The sequence below is a fragment of the Emydura macquarii genome, unplaced genomic scaffold, assembly GCF_026122565.2.
Source record: "Emydura macquarii macquarii isolate MOO-44397 ecotype Brisbane River unplaced genomic scaffold, CSIRO-AGI_Emac_v2 contig_2897, whole genome shotgun sequence".
Classification (NCBI taxonomy): domain Eukaryota; kingdom Metazoa; phylum Chordata; order Testudines; family Chelidae; genus Emydura; species Emydura macquarii.
The window spans coordinates 58,401,365-58,417,298 of NW_027133034.1; the positions used below are offsets into that span (position 1 = coordinate 58,401,365).

At 40.9% G+C, this 15,934-nt stretch overlaps 1 protein-coding gene across 1 annotated transcript; it reads left to right on the forward strand.

The window, feature by feature from the left end:
* The first annotated feature begins 265 nt into the window (after nucleotides 1–265).
* Nucleotides 266–6,841, forward strand: PLK2 (polo like kinase 2). The gene is made up of 14 exons (XM_067568722.1): nucleotides 266–508; nucleotides 1,185–1,292; nucleotides 1,428–1,544; nucleotides 1,731–1,860; nucleotides 2,127–2,214; nucleotides 2,625–2,720; nucleotides 3,084–3,282; nucleotides 3,380–3,527; nucleotides 4,028–4,125; nucleotides 4,839–4,959; nucleotides 5,226–5,466; nucleotides 5,583–5,712; nucleotides 5,826–5,936; nucleotides 6,080–6,841. Exons 1-14 carry the CDS (start codon nucleotides 302–304, stop codon nucleotides 6,269–6,271), a joined length of 1,986 nt encoding a protein of 661 aa, XP_067424823.1. The 5' UTR covers nucleotides 266–301; the 3' UTR covers nucleotides 6,272–6,841.
* Nucleotides 6,842–15,934: the final 9,093 nt, after the last annotated feature.

Sequence of the window (15,934 nt, forward strand, 5' to 3'; positions counted from 1 at the left end):
GGACCCGGGCCTTGCTGCAGGGCGTTTTTAGCGGGGCTCGCTTGGGGGCACCCGCCCGGCATTAACGCTCCCTCCCGGTAGGGGGGCTACAGCAGGCAGGCGGCACGACCGTGGATGTGTGCAGCGCATGCGCACTCTGCAGCAGCGGCCAGCCCGGGGGGGGGCGGGCTAGAAGGCGGTGCATTGTGACGTCACGGAGTTCTGGGCGGGGCCTCCACCTCCTCCCATATAAGGGGGGAGTGCCGGCGCCGCTCGGCGCAGTGGCGAGCGGTGGGGCTGGGCGGTAGCAGTCGGTCTGAAGATGGAGTTACTGCGGACTATCGCTCACCAGCCGGGCGGCGGCGGCGGCGCCCCCAAGGGGGGCGAGCCGGTGCCGGGCAGAGCTTGCGGCGGGGAGGCCCGGAGGAAGGAGCAGCAGCAGCACCCGCAGGCGGCCCCCGAGGTCTCCCGGGTCATCACCGATCCCGGCACGGGCAAGCGCTACTGCCGCGGCAAGGTGCTCGGGAAGGTAAATGGCCAGCCTCTCTGCCGCCTCCGCCCCCCGGCTCCTGAAAGCGACTCGCATGGCCCGCCCCGGGGAGCAACGAGGGCAGCCCAGGCATCTCCTAGCTCCCTTCCTTTCCCTTCCCGCCCCAGCGGGGCTCGGTCCCACCACTGCCCCTTGCCCTCCTGGGGCTCAACTCGCGGGGTCACCTGCTGCATGCTGCGGATCACCCCCTCCCCCCTTCTGCAGCGGCAGGCTCTCGTGTGGGGCTGGCTGCCTTTGTCGGGCTCGCTCAGCTACCGCGCCGTGGACGTGATGCCCTGCTAATGTCTCAAACGGGATCCGATCGCCTTGCCTGTGTGAACGGGACTCGTGCGGAGCGTGCTTTCTTAAACCGGCCCTCTTTGCCTCACCACTTATCCCTGGATCTCCCCTTCTATTCCTCCACAAAACAGTGCTTCCTCTCAGCCATGTCTGTGAAATGGCTTTGGATTTGGGGGCTACCACCCCTCTTCCTCCCCCAGACTCTCACAATGAGGTGGGGTTTGCCTGCTACAGAAATGTCCAGTACAGAAGAGATGATTACTTCAACCCCCTACTCCTGCAAGCTTCTTGACTAATAGACACCCAGCAGATGAATGATTAAATGTGGGACCTCTTTCATGCCATACTTAATTGCCTTTTTTCTATGTCTCTTTAGGGTGGATTTGCCAAATGTTATGAGATGACAGATTTGACAACAAACAAAGTCTATGCTGCGAAAATCATTCCTCACAGCAGAGTAGCTAAACCTCATCAAAGGGAAAAGGTGTGTGCATGAGTGACTCTTGTTTAAAAAATCTCTTTGTGTGCTGGATGGCCCTTCCCTGTTCAGAAATGTATTCTGGTGCTCCACAGTCCTGGCTACAAAGCTAATAAGCTTTTCTTGTGTCTTATTCTTTAGATTGATAAAGAGATTGAGTTGCACAGAATGCTTAATCACAGGCATGTTGTGCAGTTTTACCACTACTTTGAAGACAAAGAGAATATTTACATTCTTCTGGAATACTGCAGTAGAAGGGTGAGCATCAACTGGGAGAAATCCAGTATTCACTTACCTGGGATCTGCAACTAATGTAAATGTATAATATGTTAAAGGTATTTCTCATAGCTTCTTTAGGTCATCATTTCACCATATATTGGCCTTGCTTTTATTTAAAGTGAAACCTATTTTAATTCACCTCTTTGTGTGTGGGTTTTTTTGCAGTCTATGGCTCACATCTTGAAAGCAAGGAAGGTATTGACGGAGCCAGAAGTGCGATACTACCTCAGGCAGATAGTGTCAGGACTAAAATATCTTCATGAACAGGAAATCTTGCACAGAGACCTTAAACTAGGTAAATCATTTTTTCTCATTGATTGCAAAATGCTCTGTTCTGAGCACTGGTGCACTTAGCACACTGATAGCTCAATTGATAGAATCATCTGTCTTTTTTTTTTTTTTTCTACAATGGAAACTTGGAGCACTTAAGTAATGACATTAAGTATTCATTAAAAAAGTTTGGCTATCTGCTGGCTTTTCTTGGTGTGACTCAGCACTAGTGGCTAATGCGTCTGTATCTTGCAATGAAGGGATTTACTTTATTTTTTTTTTCCTTGCTAGGTAATTTCTTCATTAATGAGGCCATGGAATTGAAAGTAGGCGACTTTGGTTTGGCAGCAAGGTTGGAACCGCTGGAACACAGAAGGAGGTAGGAGTCTCAAGAATGTGTAAGGAACAGCATTTATCCAAACAAGACTTGAAAAATTAAAGGAATACAAAGATTGACTTAACTGCTGCAGGGGTCAGAACTTTCCCTCATGTAAAAGCACTAGAGTATGTGCTGGGTGGCTTTTTCCTCTGGACACTTAAATACTGTCCAATGCCAGAGGGCAGGATGTCTGATTCAATGTTGCAGTGAGGTGCTCAGTATGGCTTTTCCTGTATACTGGAGACACTAAACAGGAATATTGGTAACAGTGCAAACATGATTCTCACTGTTTCTTGAAAGCTTCTAAACACCTGCCCAAATCTAATGGAGACAGTAAACTGCCCTATGGAAACTCCCCTACACTTCTTCTCTGGGTTGATATACTGACTCTTGATCTCTTTGGTTTGCAGAACAATCTGTGGCACACCAAATTACCTCTCTCCAGAAGTCCTCAACAAACAAGGGCATGGCTGTGAATCTGACATATGGGCCTTAGGCTGTGTAATGTAAGTATCACTTCAAAGACTCAGAACGGTCTTGATAACAACTTGGACAGGCAGGGTCCAAGCTTAATCTTTTCAGGCCCAGTACAAATTTGTAACACACACTACCCATGGGGGTTGCAGCCTGGGCCAGGGCCTCTGGGCCCCAGTAAAGTGTATCCTTCCCCCCCCCCCCATGTGGGGGTCCTGTGGATAGGCCTTAGTGTTCGATGGAGAGGCAATGTCTGGGGAATGCTGCAATGTCTGCCTAACCTACCAATATAACCTATGAGTATTAAACCAACCTTCTTGCTAAGATATGAGAACTGATATTTGGAAGGGTTTTTGGCATTCAAGTACTAATAGCCTATTTTACTCCTTAAACAGGTACACAATGCTGTTAGGAAGACCCCCATTTGAGACTACAAACCTTAAAGAAACCTACAGATGTATAAGGGAAGCAAGATACACTCTGCCATCATCTCTGTTGGCACCTGCAAAGCACTTAATAGCTAGCATGTTGTCAAAAAATCCCGAGGACCGGCCCAGTTTAGATGATATAATTCGACATGACTTCTTCTTACAGGTTTGTACTGTGACACATTATGGGTCAAAACATTCCATTACTGTAAGTGCACCCCCACAGTCTTCTAAGTATTGGCTTCTATGTGTCATTTCCACAGGGCTTTACACCAGATCGACTTTCTTCTAGCTGTTGTCATACTGTTCCTGACTTCCACTTGTCAAGTCCAGCTAAAAATTTCTTCAAAAAGGCAGCTGCTGCTTTGTTTGGTGGTAAAAAGGAAAAAGCAAGATACTTTGATACACATAGTAAGTAAAGTAGCATAACAATTGTGTATATAGTTGCTTACATTTATAATGTCAACTAGTGATACATCTACAAGATGTAGAAACAGCATTTGCATTTACCCAAGTATAATATTGTAAACTTAATTTACATTACTGTCTTGTCATGGACATATTCATATTGATCTGCTTACCAGGGCAGATTTAGCCCATAGCCTACAACTCGAATTCACATAGGGAAACCTTTCTGATAGCATATCAGCAAGCTTTTTATTGAGCCATAATCTATGGTTTCTGTCTAACTACGCTCTTACGTATAATGGCATTTCTGACTTAAGAGTAACGATTGTCATGAGTATATTGCAGGTGGGGGAGAATGCACTGTAAGAAGGGAAAGACAATGAGTTGTTCACACATTCCATCCTTGTTTGTAGTGAATATTGTTCTGGGGTATTTATAGTATTAGATATCATATCTAAAAAATGTGTTTACAATATTAAATGTTTGGCTTTTTAAACTTACAGATAAACTGGCTAAAGAGGATGAAGAAATCTACAAACTTAGGCATGATTTGAAAAAGACATCGATAACCCAACAGCCCCACAGACACAGAACAGATGAGGTACAGTCAAACTGGTGAATTCCAGTAGGTTGGGGTAGTAATAACTGATACTTGGTGCACATTCCTAATTTGAGATTTTATATTGCCTAACCACGCTTCAGTGATTAGCAGTTAGATGGTAGTGACTGTAAGAGGGCTTAGGCATGTCTTGCCACACTAGTTTGTAGTAGCCTTTAGCATCTGTAGAGTCTCCCTACATCTTCAGAATTCATTAATCTAACCTTCTAGACTCAACCTTTAACTGTGCACCATCCTACACACATTTTTAAAGGGATGCTGCCAAGCATTTCTCCCAAAAATCCAAATATAAGGACTTAGTTATGATAAAAATATAAGTCTTCATAACATGTCAATGAAATTGTTGGTATTTTAATGCTCACATGCAATGTGTGCAACTAAAACACTGCAGCATTTTGTGGGTTCATGAGATCTAGAGTGACCAGTTTTGCTACATTGTCCAGGCTGTGTGAAATGCAAGACATAAACAGCATAAATAAACTATGCATTCATTAAACTCTATTAGCAAACTTACATTCATATCTTCATATGAGGGGACATTACTTGTTAGGAAGCAGACACCAGATCTTTTAAAATTATTTAGCTGTCAATTGATTCTGGCAATGCCAGTTTTTAATATGAGAGCCATACAAAAGATCTCTGTATGAGTCTTGTCTTGCCTTACTGATGCTTAAATGTATGATTTCTTATTGTAGGAGACCCAGCCTCTTAACATTACAGTAGCCAAACCTACACTAGCAGAGACCAAACAGATTGGAGACTCTATTCGAATGATAGTAAGAGGAACTCTGGGAAGCTGCAGCAGTAGCAGTGAATGTAAGTACAACATGAATGGAGTTCAATATGCAGTTTCCTGTCAAATCATACATGGAAAAACATATCAAACAAAACAGTGGGTTTCAGCCTTAGAACATGTTTCTTTCCATTCCTGAAACTAAACATTGGTTGCAATTCTTCTTTCTGAAAGAACTAAATCTTAAGTGGTTGACAAGGCTAGATTTGTTTAGATTACAGTGTAGATGGTGGGTGTGCTGCCAAACCCTGAATTATATGCATAATGTAACAGTTCCACTCTTTTTCAGGTCTGGAAGACAGTACCATGGGAAGTGTTGCTGATACAGTTGCAAGGGTACTGCGAGGATGTCTGGAGAACATGCCAGAAGCAGATAGTATTCCCAAAGAACAGCTGACAGCATCTTTCCAGTGGGTTACAAAATGGGTTGACTATTCGAACAAATACGGCTTTGGTTACCAGCTGTCGGACCACACTGTTGGTGTTCTTTTCAACAATGGAGCACACATGAGCCTCCTACCGGACAAAAAGTAAATGCCTTCAAATAATTAGAAATTGTCAATTCACTAAATTTAGTCTGCCTTAAATTTTATGCTTGAACATACCTGTAACTGTTTCGTGTTTTTTTTTCCCCCTTGTCCTGCAGAACGGTTCACTACTATGCTGAGCTAGGGCAGTGTTCTGTCTTTCCAGCTACAGATGCCCCTGAACAATTCATCAGCCAAGTAACTGTTCTGAAATACTTCTCTCACTACATGGAAGAGAACCTCATGGATGTAAGTACAACTCAGATTCTGAAAAGCCACTGAAGGCAATGAACTTGCAGTAAACATGAGCTGACAATGGTGACTTTATGCTTTTTTTTTTTTTTTTTTTTTTTTTCCCCTAGGGAGGGGATCTGCCCAGTCTAACTGATGTTCGCAGACCCAGGCTTTACCTCTTACAGTGGCTAAAATCTGACAAAGCATTAATGATGCTCTTCAATGATGGCACACTTCAGGTAAATACTTTTAGGATGATGCTGAGTGAATGTGTGCCTATGATACACTCTTGCCCAGATGAACTTATGACTTTCCTTTAAACTCCTGCATCTAAAGGTTGACAGGAGAAAGTGTATTTAAAAATTCTTATCTTGTTTTGCAGGTGAACTTTTATCATGATCACACAAAAATCATCATCTGCAACCAAAGTGAGGAGTATCTCCTCACCTACATCAATGAAGATAGGATATCAACAACATTTCGCCTGACAACACTTCTGGTGTCGGGATGTTCATTTGAACTAAAACACAGAATGGAATATGCACTGAACATGTTGCTACAAAGATGTAACTAAAGGACTGACTCTTCTTAAACCAAAAGGACTCTTCACTGTGAAATCCACAGTGGAGGCGGTGGAGCGACTAGTATGTTGATGATGGATGAGTGGTGGTACGAAAACTATTCTCTTGTAGTGTGCTGGGCTGGGCCCGGACTGAGACCTAACTACTTCGTTGGACTAATGAACAGTGTGACAAGGAGTTCTTTGGAATGTAGCTTTCTTGCTTCACACGTGTTTAAAGGCTTGACTAAGGTTCAGCAGAGTGACTTCTAGTTCTGTAGGGAGCAGTTCTGATGGAGGACTTAAAACTGTGAATATGCTTCTGGAAGGGGAGGGCGGGGAGAGCTCCATGTTGTGGAATAGCTGTAACAAGCAGGTTTTGGCTGCTTAAACTGTGAACTATGGCCATAACTTCTTCCTTATTTTTCAAGAATTACCCACACTTGTGGCTGGCAAAGTGCATTCCTTGTTAATAATTTTTTATTTATTACAGCCCAAAGTGAAGTATTTATTACACAACATTTTTTTGGACCTTGACATTTTAAATATACATTTGTTGGCAATAAAGAGAATGGAAAAATTGAATCATCTCCACCCATTTCTTTATGCAATTTAAGATCCTCTGCTCTGCATCAATAAAATAAGCTGGGTTGCTTTCCTAAAACTATATCTGAAAAAAAAAGATGGTGATTTGAACCCTAATCTGCTCAAAAGCTGTAAACTACAAATCCCTAACACTGAGCATGAAATGGGCATGGTATTCATCTAAATAGAGAAAATGATCACATGCTTAACTATTCTGTCCAAAGATAAATTTTACTGCTACTCTTCAGCAGAAATCTGATCTAATTGGCAGTTATGTTGGTGAAGTTGCAAAATTCTGCAGATCTTGGTTTTGTATTTCTAGAATAGTGGTATAACTAAAAATAAGAATGAGATGGGCCTTTAAGGAGGCATTGTGTGCCAGGAATTTAAATTAGTTCTTGCCATTAATATGAACAAATCTTTCTCTGAAGGGTCTGCAGTGGGAATTATACATTGCTGTTAGTCAGAGCTCATCTTATGTAAACTTTCTATCATTCACAATGAATGAAAACTCTTGGAATTGGAGGTGGGAAGCTTGAGTTTATCCTATGAAAATTCAAATGCTAGAATGTCTTGTCCATGTGTATCACTTAGCTTTCCAGACATGGCAAGGCATATTTTTCCTCTATTATGCGTCAGTGGCTATTTTCTAACTTAAAATAAAACTCCATTAAGTGTCTAACAAAGATGTAGGGAGGCAGAAGCTACTCTAGTACCAAACTTAGTACCCAACTTCTTGGCTGAATTTGTCAAAATTAACGTCAACTGAATTTTTAACCAAACTTTATTTATATATATATATATATATATATATATATATATATATATCAGATGTACAACATTGGAATTTACTGTCCATTTCCCTGAATATGTAATATTGGGCTTCTTCCTACAACTTCATGTCTTAGGTGAATATACAAAATCTAAGTGCTCCAAAATGGCTGGGGGAAAACTCTAAATTTGACCTGCCTCTTAACAATCCCATCAATATAAAAATATCCATAAAATCTGTTATGACTAATGGAACAATTACAGGTCCCAACATTTAGACCACGATTTCTTGCTTACAGACAAGACTAACACAGGGGGCCTTACCTCACTGAATCTGTCATCTTCTTAGCTGTTAATACAAAGCTAAAAATTGAGGGTTCACTTAAACTTTGAAGAGCTATTTGTGTGGCATTCTTACTGAAGCTTGACTTGTTACTGCCTTCATTATGGTTGCACATCATGCATGTTAGGAACAGAACTTGACCCACTGTTAATAATTGCCATAGAAAACCATACACGTTTAACGTAGCAAACAGTAATCAAGTCCTTTACTCAATAAAATAAACATTATGTAACAGTGATAGCTGGGTGGAAAGACAATTGTAAGAGTACTACTTAAGTCCTCAGTGTGTCATCCAATCCAGTTGATGACAGGATAAGAAAGTCTTATAACAAAATGCAGACAAAACAAGTTATCTATGCAATTAAAATTAGTGAATGAAGGTGGGGTTAGACATTACCTTAGGTCTCCAGTGCTTTGTTTTATCATCCAGCCTTTCTCTAAAACCTTGTCTGAATCTTCTGTTTTTGCTCTTACTGCCTATGGTGCCAGCATTGAGTGACATTAGTCTCTAAATCTAGACAGGAAGACCTTTTTGAGCTGTTATGCTAGAATTGCACAGGTGTTACTCCAGCTACTTCAATGGAAGTTAAACTAGATTCTTGCTGTTATAAGCAGAATTTGGACCTTCCAGCTCCCCACAAGGGACATACTGCTGAGTGACTCTACTCCCAGTAGAGTGTGCAATGGAAGGAAATCATACAGCAACTTACTGTAACTAATGCCTGGTTTTCCAAAAACAATTTTTACTTTAAAAAAAAAAAAAAAAAAAAAAAAAAGGGGGGGGGGGGGGCCCTTACAATATGACAAAATTACTTAAACAATAGCTTCACTAACAGGTATCGTCGGGTAGCTATATGCACATGTAGGAGGAGCATTGAACCTTTGCTTCTCAGTTCCACCCTCTACCTTGAGATCTGCTGTGACATAAATTCAGGCCAGTGTGAGTGTGTAATGCCTGTGACTTCAAATTGAAGGAGTAAACTTTAATGCCCTAGAGTATGATGAGGTTTAGTCAGTCGTGCACAACTAAACCCAATATGTCATTCAAATACAATAGAATACACTGAATTAGTAGTGTAGAACAATGTTGTGTCAAGAAGCTTGTTGATTTATTCTCTTTTTATGCGTCCTTGTGAACTTTTCTGGGCTGGTGCACGTGTTGTAGTCTTGCACCACTTTCATTTTTATATGAAAAAAGTAAAGGTGAACATTGCTCTAAATTTGTGCATGGTTGAGATGGAGCTAAATAAATTAAAAAAAAAAAAAAAAAAACTACTTAAAAATGACACTTCTTTAGCTCTGTATCTGGAACAATGGTTCTCAAACCCTGAATTCCCAGTCACATAACAGCGCTGTTGCAATTGCTTACATGGAAGACTAATATTAGGAGGACACTTGCATAGTCTTCTCCACTGTGATCAATGTTTTGAAAAGTTTTTGAAAAGCTTAATCATGCTGTTCTTTTGCTCTTGAGACTATCAAGTTCTCCTTCCATCTGTTCTGGCTTTGTCCACTGAAAATGAGAGTAAGCTACCAGTGTGAGAACCTCTGAACTAGATTTAAAGGGGGGAGGGGAGAGTTAGACTGTTTGACTGGGTGAGCATTCACATAATGACTAGTATAGAGTCATGAAAGTGAAGTTGGCCAAAATATTAACTTCTGTTCTAGTTTAAATGAGAACCTTTAAGAGTGTGCATGTGCGTGTGTGTGTAAATACATTTGGACAGGTGGGGGCTATAATGTCTATAACAAGTAAGACAAAGAAATATTTAGAATCGTAGAGTAGGCCATCCTACAATATTGTAATGCATTTAGATGCCACCAACCATTCAATATTTGATTCATTGATGCCATGCAGTATGCTTTCAGGTTCTCATCGATTGCTGAAGATTTCATAAAAACAAACGTGCAAAAGGATAAATTGTGTCTAGGATTAGAGTTATAAGCTGTGCAATGATGTCTGGTTAATAAAGACCCTAACTTGGCCCAAAATATTCAGAAGTGAAAAATGCAGATGATGACTGCTATATTGATGGCATTTACGTTACTGAATAAAATTGTATGAGAATGGAAAACCATCTTTCTACTTTGTCCTTTCTTAAAGAGACTATCTTACCTGATTAGATATACTCAAAATGTATACATGGAATCTTTTATAAATCAAAATCTTTTACAAATCAATTTACTATGAATGCTGAGTTAAATGAATACCTATGCAATCGAATATAATTGTAGCTATGAGTTGTGCTAGGTATTTGTTAGATTATAGCTTCCTGGCTGTCTTTACACTTCTTATGCCTTATTAACTTTGGTAATGGCAAACATCGCATTGATTGAATTGCCACAATTTAATTATACCAATACATTCAAATTAAGAAGTAAAACTCTATTTAAATATACGGTACTAGAATCTAATATCATGGTTCATCAATGTTTGGAATTTAGTTTAATAGAATATGAAGATTTAGCCTCTGGGATTTATCCTTGCAATTTTGTTTCGTGTGAAAACAAAATTGATTTGAGGGATTTGGGTAGGTCAAGGTTTTACAGTTTAGGATTAGACTAAGTTTTGAAATGTCTTATTCCATGATTTCACAACAGAGAAGAAAAACTCAGACATTTTACAGTGTCTGTATCATGTGAAGATAATCCAAACAGAAGTAAGCAATTATCACATCTTGGTTTAGTATGAACTGTTTTGTGTTCTGAGTTAAGTCTAGTTCTAGTTCTCTTTAATTATTATTTTAAAAAAACCTGAATTTGGGGAAGGAGTCTAGATGGCTTAGAGGATGTCTAATGGGATGTGGAACCCTTCACCTCTACGTCATTGGCTCACATCTGTTCCGGGTCAGTAGTTACTGAAAGCTGTTCCTAGCTGATCGTGGTTCAGTGACATATGTGAAATGAGTTGATGAATTTAGTTTAGTTCCAAGTAGACAGATATAGACATCATAATTGTTGACTACACTGTTCCCTCACTAGTGATGGTATTTGTTCCTTCTCCTGCCATGTGGGGAAGCTTGTGCTACCATTACCTGTTCTGGGAATAAATAGGACAGACCTTTTCACACTTTGCACACCTTTCTCTTCTGCCTCTGAGGAATTGGATGGACACTGTGGCACATATGCAAGCACATGGGGCTATCCACCCTTGGTGTCCCCTGCCATGTGCTACAGGAGGTGAAGACCACACTGTCCCCTGCCTCTCATGCTTAACTCAAGTAAGTCTGGCAAGTGGGTACCTTGCACCTGCCTATAGTCCCTGGCCTTTCAGCGTTTGATGTAGTGGATATTCTGGGCAGGCGTTCCCAGCCACCTTCAATGCACCACCTGAACTGGCTTCCTGAGATCCAGCTGGTCCTCCTCTGAACCATGACTTGGGACTAGCGATAGCTGCTCATGCTCTACACCATTCACTTCCTTGCCCTTATGTCCTGTCCTGAGACAAAGTGGCTGGAAGGTCAGCCTATCTGAAGTCCCCTGACACCTGTTCCTTTTGTTGCCAGAGGGAGAACCTACTCTATGTGTATTTGCAGTGCACCACATTGGTAACCCCTTCTGCATCTCCTCCAGAATCATTTTCCTCTTCACCTTTTTATTTATGCATTTCCTGTCTGTGGCCCTATGAAGTCTCAGGATCTCCTTTTCAACCATATCCTGGCATTGGCCAAGATGGCCATTTAACAATATAAAAGGAGGACGTTGTCTTGAAGATGGGGGTGGGCTGTGAGGCTTATTTCTGTTCACATGTTTGTTTATGGAGCCAGGCAGAGTTCCTCTGAGAGGTGTCCACTGACTCTTTGGATTCCTTTGTGGAGCAATGTGTGCCATCTAGGGGTCCTCAGCTCAGTGTCCCCTTCTGGTACCCTATTATTTTGACCCTGTGACTTTATTCCTGTTCCTCTTTATATTCTTTGTCCCCATAATTAGTGGATCGCTACTTTATTTTGTGGGCTCGCTGCTTTTCGGTGTGGGGTGGCCATTTATATTTCTTTTGGGGATTAGATGACATAGCAAAAACACCTGAGCCTACTCTGCACTATAGCTTCCACCATTGCTATCACTGATGGAGCTGCATTAGTGGGGAGATACAGCTTATGTACTAGTGTTGAAGTGGCCTAATTAAATAATTGACTCTTAATCATCCATCTATTGAAACCAACTTCAGCATCTTTGTGCCAATTCATTCTCAGGTTATTATAATTCTGCAGTCTGGTAGAATATATCTCCTTTAAGGAAGTTGAAATATTAATCTGTTGACTATGCAATCAAGGTATATGTCAGACAGAATTAGGAAGACAGAGAACTGGAAATGGTTTTTTTTTTGTCAGAGTTTTACATTTTTGAATAACATGCTGGATGGTTTTAATCAAATTCCCCTAAATCACATATGGAAATACTAAGAGACAAATTTAACTTTTGGTTATCTGCTGTGGTGTAAATCTAGAGTAACTCTATGAAAGTCATTAGATTTACTCTTCAATAATTAGTCCCAGTGTTACTGATAATAGAATTTAGCCCTCATTTGCCTATTGAATGAAAAGCTTTGTTTTGGAGTCTTTTTATTTCAACCATATCTCCATGAGATATTTTGTGTGTTAATACTTTCACCTATAGATCTACCTATACTCAAATATTCCTTTCTCCATCCTTGGAGATCTGACATCTCTCTCCTGCCCCTGATTTATCTGTTTTCTTTCCTCTTAGAATCCTACACTGAGAAGTAAAAGATACAAAATTCATTTATTTAGATCTTTAAAACTTGCAGCCTTACTCCTGTGGACCATTTTTTCAATGGACCCTGATCACAGTTTGTTCTATAATTATCATCATTTATAGTTAACTCTGAAATGTAATGATAAGAGTTAAAATCAACATTGCTAACATCTCACTGAGTCGAGTGGGACCAGTTCACAGCTCTTAAAGTTATTCTTTCAAACTGCCTACAGACTCAGGAAGAAAGCATTGCTTCAATTCTTATTTGAAACAGTAGCTTCACAGCCAGCATAGCTAGAAGCAAATCAGTACATAGAAAACATTAGGAATTTAAAAAGTGGACTGAGAGACTCTGAATCTGAGAGACCCTGAATCTGTTGCACACATGAAAATTCCACAGATGGACTTCACGTGGCATAACTGGAGCCTCAACAACCTGTAACTGTGAAGAATAAAGATGACAAAGTCGTATCAATCACTTGTCTATGGCTATCAGGAACCCAAATAGAGAGGAAACAACCTGGTTTTACGAACATTTGCACCATACTGTTGCTATTGATCTGTGACTGGGAAATAAAAAGGTGTCTGTTTTTTGCTAATTTATTACGTATAAAGGAGGGTAAAAAGGTTTTGTTGTTGTTTTAAATGATGGAAATGGCAGGTCTTGCACTCCCAGGAGGACTAGAAGATTAATGTGATTATGACGTTACTGGAAACTGAAAGGAAGGGATTGTTTAAAACTCTGTTTTTTGTTTTTATATTTGTTATCACCTACATAGCTCAACTTCTGGACAAAAACTTGAAAGAAAAGTTGAGTTTTTTTGTGTGGAAGATTCCAACTCCCCATTCAACTGAGAGCTGAAAAAACTGCCGTTCCAGATCTCCAGGGAGCACTTTAGCAGAAACGGAAAAGATGAACTTGCCATTCTTGTTATTTTTATGATAAAAGAAGCAGAAAAAATAAACCCCTTTAAACCCCTCAGCCCTTCTTGATTTTGGCGCATCATAAAGAAGCAAAACAGGGCATGAGCATATATATGTTTCCCTTTTGTAGATCACCTTTAATTGCAGTTCACAAAACATTTGCTACATTTGTAATGGCAGCAAAAAGTGCTATAGACAGGCACGGCTGTCAGCTTTTCTGGATCAGTTCGATGAGAATTAGTCTTTTTACTATGGGAATGTGGTGAAAAGTGGGATTTGATTGTATGTGTAGAGGGGGAGGTGAGTTGATGAGAGCAGAAGAAAGGAAGTAAGGCTATACCATAAAATCAAACTTCATGCTTCCTCTGGCGCAAAGCGGCTTTCATATCAGCTTCAAGGCCAGCTGTTTGCTACTGCATTCCACCTGAGTTATGCTATAATCTTATGGCATCCTCAATAAAGAGTGTGTCAGGGATACAGCAAATGACTAGTGGTATCTCAAAACAATTAAAGGTCAGACCCTCTACTACAGGAAATATGTGGCAGTTAGGGCAAGCTCAGGCCAGTGTAAATGCTCTTGTTATATATTAGCATTCGGTGTAGAAGATATGCATTGTACTTTACACAGAGTATAAAAGACACATGGCCCGATTTTCAGAAGCACTGAGCAGTCCATGTGTGAAGTCAATAGGAGCATCAGGGGCTCAGCTGCTGTGACAATGAGGCCAGATATCTGTTTACCATCTACGTTAGATATTGCATAATATGACAAAGTGAGCAATAACATCAGACAAGGGTGAAGGAAAGAGGAATGTACCCAGTACGATTATGAGATTACCTAATTTTACATGATGCTGTAAGCATTTTCATTGTGCTTATCACCATAATATCTGATCACGTGTATCACATCAGTTCCTTTTTATTGTTATTTTAATTATAAGTAATTAGAAGGCTGGCATAATGGAGTGAGTTACTGTCAGAGGAAATGCAGATTTTTGTGAAGGAATCTGAAAAGGCAGAGGAAAGTTCATAGATGATCACAATGGTCCATTCTGGCCTTGGACTCGACTCATCTAGTCTGATCTGTCTGTGACACTTAGATGGCCAGGGAGGATATCTGAGGAGTAGCAAGCAGTGTGGGAAGAGACATGATGGTGCTTCTGGGAGAAAGAAACAAAGGAGCGAATAGAAGTGAATTGATGGGATGCAGTGCCTGAATAGGCATATGGCAGAAGCTAAGGCAAAGACAAGGATTTTCAATTGCTCTCAGAACACAAATGTAATTTGGAGGCAGTTGTAGATTCTAAGTGAGAGGAGGGTGTGATATGCTCAGACTGGGGGAGGGCAATTTGAATTTGGCAACATCATTTTGGATAGATTGGAGGTGAGAAAGTTAGATATTAGGTGGGGCTGAAAGGAGGAGTATTTTAAGCAGGGAATTACAAGGTATAGATTTTATCAGCAGGGATAGAAAGGAGAAAACATTTTTTAGCATGCAAAATGAAGGTGAGTCAAGGAAGAGAGCGAGGTTCAGGAAGAAATGGAAAGGGTAGTGGCACTGTCAACCAACCACAGATAGGAAAGGAAAGGGGAGGTGAAAAATGAAGGGGTGGAGAAAGGCGCAAACTGTAGTTAGTACGGGAAAGGTGAGTTCTGTATCACCCTATTGAGGTAAAGGTGGTAGCAAGATATCCAAGAGGACCTATTAGGAAAACATTCACATTATCAATTAAATAAAATGCAGAATTCACAGTGATACAGTTAGACAAGAGATGATGGCTTTCGTGGCTAATCATACAAGACAAAGTATTGCACCTCTGAGTCACAGGCTTCATTCTGGCACAGGCGTTTAGAGATTGCAAGTCATTACCACCTGATGGCTGTTCTATGGGCCATGTGAAATGAGTTGGTGGTTCATTCCAGTTAATAGTGAGCAGCTATCCACATTACAAAAATCTTCATTGCTAATTAGAAGCCGTTTGCACTAATTAGCATCTTTGCTGGAAGTTTCAGTGGAAAGACTAAGCATCAGGCTTGGAGAGTGAAGTATCCTGTTACCAGATTTGCCCGTCACCTTGGGGGCTGGGTCCAAATGGCACTTTTTGGCTGCCCCCCCCCCCCCCCCTTATTTGCTCCTGGAGTCAATCAGGCTGGGTCAAACAGCACTTTCAGCTGCCACCCTTATTTGCCCCTGGACTCCGTAGGCTAGGCAGAGCAGCACTTCTCAGTTGTCTCCTTTACACCACAATTGTTCTAGCAGTAACCCCCTTGATGAGCAAACCCCATAGGATTTTTGGGCACTCCAGAGATCTTTGGCTTAGCTAAAAGAAGTGTTGCTG